This window comes from Phaseolus vulgaris, chromosome 10 (assembly GCF_051622355.1).
Source record: "Phaseolus vulgaris cultivar YP4 chromosome 10, ASM5162235v1, whole genome shotgun sequence".
Taxonomy (NCBI): domain Eukaryota; kingdom Viridiplantae; phylum Streptophyta; class Magnoliopsida; order Fabales; family Fabaceae; genus Phaseolus; species Phaseolus vulgaris.
In genome coordinates, this window is record NC_143507.1 from 41578305 (window position 1) to 41587719 (window position 9415).

The 9415-nt window shown below is 34.0% G+C and overlaps 2 protein-coding genes across 3 annotated transcripts; both read right to left on the reverse strand.

Annotated features, from left to right (window-relative positions):
• Window positions 1-1124: 1124 nt before the first annotated feature.
• On the reverse strand, window positions 1125-4175 carry LOC137818979 (uncharacterized). The gene is made up of 5 exons (XM_068622651.2): window positions 3919-4175; window positions 3526-3812; window positions 3134-3277; window positions 2221-3045; window positions 1125-1801 (listed from the first exon to the last, which is right to left on the reverse strand). The coding sequence occupies exons 1-5, from the start codon at window positions 4058-4060 to the stop codon at window positions 1559-1561; spliced, it is 1641 nt and encodes a 546-aa protein (XP_068478752.2). The 5' UTR covers window positions 4061-4175; the 3' UTR covers window positions 1125-1558.
• A 2822-nt stretch (window positions 4176-6997) lies between these two features.
• LOC137819619 (protein NTM1-like 9) lies at window positions 6998-9415 on the reverse strand. Of its 2 annotated transcripts, none has more exons than XM_068623520.2 (4): window positions 9191-9415; window positions 8803-9080; window positions 7692-7814; window positions 6998-7582 (listed from the first exon to the last, which is right to left on the reverse strand). In XM_068623520.2, the coding sequence occupies exons 1-4, from the start codon at window positions 9333-9335 to the stop codon at window positions 7319-7321; spliced, it is 810 nt and encodes a 269-aa protein (XP_068479621.2). In that variant the 5' UTR covers window positions 9336-9415; the 3' UTR covers window positions 6998-7318. The 2 variants fall into 2 exon arrangements, with proteins under 2 accessions (XP_068479621.2, XP_068479620.2); XM_068623519.2 differs by having other exon boundaries at window positions 7668-7814.

The window sequence follows — 9415 nt, forward strand, 5'->3', positions numbered from 1 at the left end:
TTTTTTGTTTTAATTTTGTTTTTTAATTTCAATTTATGTAGCACAATTCATGAGTATGAAACAAGATTTAAACTGAAAAGTGGCAAGACCAAGTACAATTTCAGGTGAAAGAAAAACCATGGTTGATTTTTTTTTTCACCAGGAAAGTCTCCAAGTGAACCCTTTCCTTTTTCTTAGTTTACTTCAATTTTAGTTGACAATATCATGTAATGCTTGAACTGTTGACATGACCAGGTTTTCTATTCAGCAAATGCTGATGATATGTAGTGTCTGCAATGTTTTCATGCTTTAGCAATTTCACTGGCAAAGGAGTCTTCAAGTAGAAAGGCTTATCAATTACAAGCTAGAGTTTAAATTTGCTTCAAATTTGTGTACAACATTCACCAACATGCACTGACAAGCTCATAGGAGTATGCTTATGAGACAATGTGTTTCACAACTGAAATGAATATGCTCTAAAAATGCATACAATGGACAGATAGAATAGTGAAAGACTCAAAGATCTTACCGGACTCCTGGTGGTAAGATCAATGCTTGCTATGTTGCAACTTGCAAGCATCCCCAGGACAAAAGAAATAGAAACAATGATGATGAGATGTGTTTCTAATGTTTATAGATTGGTTTCACTCTTCTTCACATCATAATTTTTCTTTTCCTTTTAGCAGGTGTAAATGCAGTAAGGTTGGTTTTCAAGTCTTCTTCTACTCTAATGGCTTTTCCTTCCCATTCATGCCATTAACAAGTGTGTGTATGCATGCCTTGTTAGAGTTGCATGAGAGTAACCTGAATAATGATTTCTATATTCTGGTTGGGTATTTCTTATTCAACTCCAATCTTTACAAAACTTTCTACCCTTACACAAAAAAACCAGGCAGGATTCATTAATGTTGGTCATAGTAAATCTGCTCAAGCTAGATTCCAAATACAAAATGGGGTCCTTAAGAAAGGGAATCTTTTATGGCATTTGCATGCTGAATTTAAATATTTCCCTAAAGTCCTAGAGCATTATTTATGATCCAAAATAAACCATCCTTGCTTCAGAAAAACAAAGATTAACTGAGCATGATAAAAATGAAGTAGTTGTCTAGCCAATCCCCTGTTAAGTTAATTTGGGAAGACAACTGTGTTCTTCATGAATTCCAAAAACTAATAAAATATATTATTAAATACTAAAATCACATATAACACATCGATTCAGAAATACACTTGCTATCATAGACAAAATACTACAAAATGTACTCTGTCCAGAAACTGCAAATAACCACACAAACTTCCTAGTTACAGAATCTACTATCTTAAATATAAACATCATGCAGTTTCTGATACTTTGTAATTGATTTGCTATCATATATACTTCTAAATTTTAATGCATAATTGTCATTATGCGATTTCTAATAAATTGGCTACTATAGAGCAAGTTATTTTAATAACATATACTCCTATAATTAAGTGCCACGAATCCACTAATGGAACTAAGTTCTTAATTCCCATCATATGACGTTGTTTGGTCTTGAATGATACTTACTGATCTTCCCATGACATGATACTTACTAGAAATTTAAAAACAATTGATCTCCAAAGGTTTACTTGTTGTAGAGTCACATGAGGATGTCTCCTCTCCCCAGAAATCATCTTGAAATATACTTTCTTGTTTCTCTTGATTTGCTTCTTGGTTAGAAAATAGAAGACATGTGTCACCAAGTGCAACATCGTATGATGTTTTAAACCTTTTTGATGAATAGTATTCATCTGAATTAAGATATTTAGTATACATAATTGAAATATCTCCAATATTAGCATCCTGCAATGATTTCAAAAGAAAACAGATGAATTCAATTCTTGAAGTGCTCAAAACAAATATAAAAAATATCACAATCTCGAGAAAAAGTGTAGTCCTAGGGTCTATGCAGGGGAAGAGATGCAAGGAAAGGCAAAAATAGGTATATAAGTAGATTGCCTTTTTTTACAGTCTCAATAAATACCCATCAATCGATCATGAATCACACCAAAACATCAAAGCCAACTCAAACCAGACAATTCACTTGAGTATCTTTTAAGAACCTACTGGAGAAAATCCCTATACATTGCAAAAAATCTGACAAAATTCGAAACACCATAATGCACACTGCAATCTTATCTTATTAAACCAACATGAAAGTTCAGAAACGAAAGGAGATAAAACTCCTCAATATTATATGGACTCTGCATATATATATTTACCAGTTTAGGGACGACTTCTGCATCTATGTAAGGGCTTTCGCAATATGCCCTTTTCAATGGCTTTGATTGAGTGGAATGGTTAAAAGAACTAGTTTCAGATGGAGTTTGTGGAGCTTCAAATGGAACCTGCATATAAGGAGTTTGCGTAGTTTCAGATGAAATCTGCGTAGTATCATATGGAGGCTGCGTAGCTTCAGATAATGGAGCCTGCTTAGCTTCAGATAATAGAGCTTGCATAGCTTGCATAGTTTCGGTTAATACACCCTGCATATCTTCAGATAGAGTCTCCGTAACTTCACATGGAACCTGCATAGCTTCTTCGTCAATAACTAAAGTCTCATAAACTAAAGCTTCTTCATCAATAACTAAACTCTCATAAACTAAAAATAGATTCAGGACAACCTCGTTAAATAAAAATGAATTCAATGAATTCAAGACATCCTTCGGAATAGTTTCAGAAGATGGAATCTGCTTGGTTTCAGATTCCATCTGAATAGTTTCAGATTCCATTTGAATAGTTTCAGATGGAATCTGCTTAGTTTCAGATGGAATCTGGGTAGTTTCAGATGGAATCTGGGTAGTTTCAGATGGAATCTGCTTAGTTTCAGAAGAAAACTCCATAGTTTCAGATGGAATCTGCGTAGTTTCAGATGGAATCTGCATAATGTTGTTTTCATTTCTAAAATAGGCATTGATAGATGCAAAGTTTGAAGAAGATGCTTCATCCTGCTCAATATCAATTAGGGGGGGTTCTTTTGGGGAGATGGATTTATCTGCCTGATGTGTTGCCTCACAGACTGTTTCCATTCCGGTATAAGTTCCTCCCTGAATATAATTACAAAGGAAGTATCAAGTCTCGGCATGTTTTACATGGCACAGTGTATATATGTTCATGAAAGATGCTTCAGCTTACAGATGGAAGTCCTGCTATTGCCTGATTTTCACAATCAGAAACCACGCTTCTACTGGATTCACCTTCATCACAAATCAATGCATCAGTTCCTCCTTCAGTTGTTTTCCCAGGTTTCTTTATCAAGCGGCATAAAACAAAATCCTTCTGCAAAAATTGGAGAATAGTCAGAATTCATTTGGCGCAATTTACAAAAGTATAAGGCCAAGACAAATGAAGCAAACGTATGCAGAAGAAATTGACAGTGTTCGGTGAGAAATAATGATGAATTGTGAGTGTTCTTAGATAGAAGACTCAATTAAACACATCCAGTGCTAATTTACACTCCTACTACACAACATAGTTTAGTACAAAGATCAGCAGAGTTAAAATTTCTTAAAAAAAGAAATACAAACCTGGTTTTTATGAAAGGTAAGAGCATTAAGAGCATGATATTCGTGAATAACCCACTTGGCCTTGACACCTTTGGAAGCACGACCAATGCAGAAAACAAGTGTCTTCTTGGTCCCAATGACAGTGGTGGTGTCCCAGGTCCTAATCTTACGGTCGTTTCCAGTGGGTTTCCAGAAGCCACTCTTGGTTCTCCGGTTAACCCTTTTACTATTTGAGTACTTGAAATCAACAGGACTGAAGAAAAACCATTCTCGGTCACTGAATGGTATTACTGATTTCGCTAACATCACTAATTGAAACAATAAAAGAATCAGACAAAATTGAAGTAAAGATCAGAGCAAGAAAAAGGACAGCGTTGATTTGATCAAAATCCATGCTTAGTTTTAGATTATTACCTGGTACTTCCCAAGGTGCCACATTGCAAAGATCTATCTCAGTCATGACGTGGGCACGGGGATCATCAAGCAACTTGAGTTTGAGGTAAAAGTCGACAAGTTCTACTTCTGTGGGACGAAAACCAAATCCTACAATCTTCATTGGTTTTGGTGAACACTTGACTTCAGTTGTGTTTGCAGTTAACAAGAAAGAAAGAGAGAAAGACGATGAAACAAAAGAAAATGAAGAAAGCAAGCGAGTGTTTTCAGTGTTTGTGTTTTTGTTGTGTTATGGAACTGAATTTATAGTGCCATATTCCTTGACTTGACTCCTTAGTGAAGAAGTTGTCGTTGGAAAATACATTATAATAAGATTATTTGCAATCTTTATAAAAAAGTTCATAATATAACTATAAAAATAATTAACATATGCAAGTAATATAGATACAGTAATAAATACAGTGATTGTATTGTACTAATACCGCGTGAGAATGAGAATCTTTTTCCTCACAACCCACACCACCTTCTACGAAATGGACAAAAATGTATTTAACATATTTTTTCATTCTATAGGGATGTAATCTGTTACGAGTCCCTATCATCACGATCAATGGCTTTCAAACTAATTAATTTAAAGTACAAAGATTATTTGGCTAATCTGAAGTTTAGAAAAACAATTTTAAAAATTTTCGATAAAGATATTTCATAATATACAAGGAATTCTAAGTCTTAATTATAAGTTAATTTTATAAAGTTGAATTAGATTTAATATTAATTTTATTGAATTCATCGAAGTTATGTTAAATTTATGATAAAAAAAATTTGTTAGTATAATATATAAGTAATGGCAAACTTTTTACCTCATTTTATAATGTTTACTTAAACTTAAAAGTAGAAACTTTAATAAATAATTATTTTTATTTGTAGTTTCTTACTTAAGCCTTGGTTCCCAAGTTTCTTCCATGGCCCACCATTTCAATGTTCTTTCAAGAATATTGGTTACTGAATTTTGATGCATCTTTTGCTTTATTTTGGAGGTTTGTTATGCCCTCCACTACTAATCAATAACATGACTCCAAAGGTAGATATACTTTTTAAGATTTCAAGTACTAATATTGAACTCCACCGTTTGATGTTATCACCTCCATTATTCTTTTCCCTCCTGAGCTTTTTCAGTATCTGCTAAATGGCTTTTTATATTCAGCTTTCCCCACAACAAGTTCTTACCTTTTTTATGCAATTTACTATTCAAAATTTTTTTTTTTTATTACTTTTGATTTAGATTATAACAATAACTGCTTATAGATGTAATTATTTTTTAAATAATCTAAATTCTAAAATGTTTACACTCTTTAAAATTAACTATTGATTAGACTTTATTTTTTAATCTATGTTGATATTTGGTGGAAATGAACTTTCCTATGAAGGTTCCAGAAAGAAATTGGTTAACAGTTCTGAAGTTGGTAATATGAATTTATGAAACAGTGAGACTTGCTTCCCAAGTTTACCATTTCAAGTTATGAACTCCTTGTACCTTCACTCAACGTCCTTGTAACAGAGTATCGAATCTTTGAGTCAATTCTCTTTGTTGCCCCACCATGTTTTTAAGGCGTTTGTATAGTGTTGGTTTGTTATGCTCCCCACTAGTTTTTGTCCCCTTAAAAATTGGAAACTCTTTCTGTCAAAGGATAAACTGTTTTATGAGCACAAGATTACAGTTTATGCTAAGATACCACTACACTGTTAGGAGTTATACTGCTATGCCTCTTTCATGTGTTGCAAGGATCTGCACTAAGGATTGAATGAGGATTTGACTCCTTGAAAAAACATTATAACAATTGAGATGGTAATTAAGTTTAGAGTTGTTTGTTATATACCAATTTGATTTTATCACTATATTTTATTAGTCTTTGAAGTGTCTACCAAAACACAAGCTGTGAGGGTAACATTAGTGTTTAATGTTTTAAACTGATTTCACTCTTCTTCAAATCTTAGTTGTGTTTACCTTTTAGCAGGTGGAAATGGAGCAGTGTTACATGAGTGCCTTTCCTTTCTCCTTCGAATATAAAAATGATGAGTTGTTGGTGTTTGTATGCTACTAAACTCTCATGTTCATGATCATTGCCACTTCTGAATTTTCAAGAATTATTCATTATTAATTACACAAGGAAAAATTCACATTGTCCTAAAATGATGCAGCTTACTGCACCTTTCATGTCATAACGAAATATCTAAAGCAGAAGGTGGTGCCATTTCATAGTCATTAGTTCAATACTTGCAATCTCAATGGTCTGTGTGTAATTTAATTTTTTTTTGGTCAGAGCATATGAAAATACCGTTTAAATGTTGCATAATCTATGTCAGCCTGTTTGGCAGATTATATCAGATATTCTACAACGATGCATAAATAAATGAAGCTTTGGAATTTGGATGGCTTAAATTTACATATCTACTTCCTATTTCATTCTTTTGAATAATGATTTAGGTTAGGTTCTTCTAGGTGATATTTTTTAACCAGGCTTACTAAGAACATGGCCATGCATTACCTTTCTAATAGAATTCCATCTAACCTTCATTTTTTAATAATTTTTTGTGAAGATTTGCCTAAAGATCTTTATTGGATAAGAAAACAATCCTGATGCTGACTACATATTGAACAATTGACCTGACACGCATGCTAGCATGTTTTTGAACAGAAACAAAACATTTTCAGGACAGGCCACATAGGCTTACTAAGATATGTGTCAATATGACTGCACATTGCTTTTAAGAACCACCAATTAGATTAGCAACAAATAAGAAAGTTCATCTCAGCTCAAAATTCATAAAACAAAACAAAATTTGTTTAGCCGTAAGGTTTCTGTTATCATAGGTTTAAGGAGTAAACTCCTAAATTGGACTTCCAAATATTACGATGTCACCAAAATAGTCCCTCAAAGATTAAAAATGTCACCTTGTTTGTCTTTGTGTAGAACTAGACTGGAGCCACAAAAGAACAGACACAGACAACTATAGTGCTATTGTGATCTTAGACAACAACTTTAGTGGTTTACATCATATTTTAATTAGAAAGATATTAAGATTGCAATTGGAAAATTAATGACTTAAAAGGCAACAAATGTGCACAAATCTTTCATTATAATAAGATGCAGTGAGCCTGCATCAATGCGAAATACATGTGAACTACATTTCTTAACTATCTTATAATGATGAAATTCTTAAAACAGAGTTTTCCATGTAGTCACACTACATGAAAAGAAACTGTGGTAGTACTCACACCATTCCTTCACACAACTAACGTAGTAATACACACAGAAAAATCCATATAACTACATTGACAAGATATAATAATTGTGGAAATAGGCTTTGTTGGCTTGATGAAGTTGTCTCCATATAGATGAAAGAACCTTTTGTATTGTCATCAGAAGATTGATGGCATCTGGTATCCAAGTTCTCTCTCATCAACCCAAATAGAACTCAGGAATTGCTCCTCCTCCTGGGTAGTTTCAGATGGAATCTGCATATTGTTGGATTCTTTTCTAAAATGGGAACTGTAAAATGGGGAGTGTGGAAGAGAAGATTCCTCTTGCTCAATACCAATTGGAGACTGTTGCAGTGGGGGGAAGTAATTATATGTTTGATGCATAGGCTGAAAGGTCGTCTCTATTCCAGCAGAAGTACCTCTCTGAAAATACACACACAAGTATCAATTCTCAGCATATTTCACATGACTGAGTGTAAATATGTTTGTGAAGGATGTTTCAGCTTACTGAAGGAATCCCCCCTTCTATTACCTCATTTTCATAGCCAGAAACCATGACTCTACTGCTCTCCCCTTCATCACAAGTCTGTGTATCACCTTCACCTTCAGTTGTTGGTCCAGGTTTCTTCATCAGGCGACATAAAACAGAAGTCCTCTGCAAAGTTAGAAGACAGTCATCTGTTATTTCATACAATTCGCAGAAATGAAAAGCCAAAACAAATCAGGCTGACGCCTCCAATCTGGAACTTATTCCCTGAACAGTTCTATTCACAGCAAGAGTTATACTGCAAAAATAAGGTTCACCTTCTCACAATTGTACAGCAGAAGTTCTCGGTCTTTGAATAAAAACTTATTAAGAAGTAAACTTTAATCTTAATTCAACATTATAAAACGTATAAAATGTACTTGTTTCTAGTAATGATTTCCAGCCAAATTGATGTACTAGTTTCTAGTCAATGATTTCCAACCAAATTGATCTGTAGTCGATGATTCCCAGCAAAATTGATAATGAATTGTGCGTATGGTTGGATGAAATATTTATGTATGTCATATATAGGTGCTTATTCCATGAGCTTTATCTAGGACCTTGTTTGAATACACAAAAAAGATAATGTTTTGATATGCTTCTAAGCAAAAGTCATTGAAATAAAATAAGCCATAAAGAGGTTATAGGAAGGTCGTAAGTCACTTTTATTAGCCAATATAAGCTCTTCCATGTCCTTCTTTTGATGAAGTTTAGTCCTATCATCAAGGAAGACAAGACCAAGTGGAGAATACAGAACATGAATAGTGTGTATGACCAAAAAACACATGAGATTCAATCAAAGGAGCCAATAACAATAACCTTCTAATATCATAAATACAGTATATAAAAGAAGAGATGTAAGAAATACTTTTACCTTACCATGATCATTGGAACTTAATATAAGTCCTCAAACTTAAAACACAAGTTTAATGATATCTTTAAAAGCTTAGGTGACTTTTACAGGTGATCACATCACTCTAAATCTCAATTATCTTAGACTCCAATTAACTTTTTTCACTCTTGCTAGTCCATGGATGTCAAAGCTATACAACAGTGAAGAAAAATCAAGAAAGATTATTTCCATTCAGTGTTAGAATTCTCCAAAACGTATACCAACCTGGCTTTCGTGAAAGGTAACAGCATGGTATTCATGAATAATCCAGTTGGACTTGACACCACGGGAAACACGGCCTTTATAGTAAACAAGAGTCTTCTTTGTGGCAATGAGAGTGTCTGTGTCCAAGCTCCTGATCTCACGATCTTTTCCAGTAGGTTTCCAGAAGCCACACTTGGTTGTTCTGTTAACCCTTTTACTATTTGAGTACTTGAAATCAACAGGACTGAAGAAAAACCATTCTGGAAGTTCGAATTGTACAGCTGATTGTGCTAATAACACTGTTTCAGACAAGAAAAAAGAACAACAATGAAGTAGAGATAAGAGCAAGATAAAGAACACATTATCGTTGCATGAAGATGCATGGAGTGTTAAATGTTTAGATGATTACTTGGTACGTTCCAAGGTTCCACCTCACAAAGGTCAATGTCAGGGATGACGTGGACATGTGGATCATCACCGAGCAACCTATGTTTGAGGTAATAGTCCACAAGTTCTTCTTCTGTGGGACGAAAACCGAATCCTACAATCTCCATTGGTTTTGGTGAACACTTAACTTTGTAGTTTGCAACAAAGATGGGAAGGGAAGGTGGTGACAAAAGCTTAGTGTCTGTAA

Bases quoted from the DNA above. Each gene is read 5' to 3' on its own strand.
- LOC137818979 (XM_068622651.2), bottom strand. From the start codon at position 4,060: ATGAAGATTGTAGGATTTGGTTTTCGTCCCACAGAAGTAGAACTTGTC. The intron at 3,278-3,525 runs GTTTGTATTTCT...CAATTTTTGCAG, and splicing joins TTACCTTTCATAAAAACCAG to AAGGATTTTGTTTTATGCCG. The intron at 3,046-3,133 runs GTAAGCTGAAGC...AATTATATTCAG, and splicing joins CAATAGCAGGACTTCCATCT to GGAGGAACTTATACCGGAAT.
- LOC137819619 (XM_068623519.2), bottom strand. From the start codon at position 9,335: ATGGAGATTGTAGGATTCGGTTTTCGTCCCACAGAAGAAGAACTTGTG. The intron at 9,081-9,190 runs GTAATCATCTAA...TGTCTGAAACAG, and splicing joins GGAACCTTGGAACGTACCAA to TGTTATTAGCACAATCAGCT. The intron at 7,815-8,802 runs GTTGGTATACGT...CTAACTTTGCAG, and splicing joins TTACCTTTCACGAAAGCCAG to AGGACTTCTGTTTTATGTCG.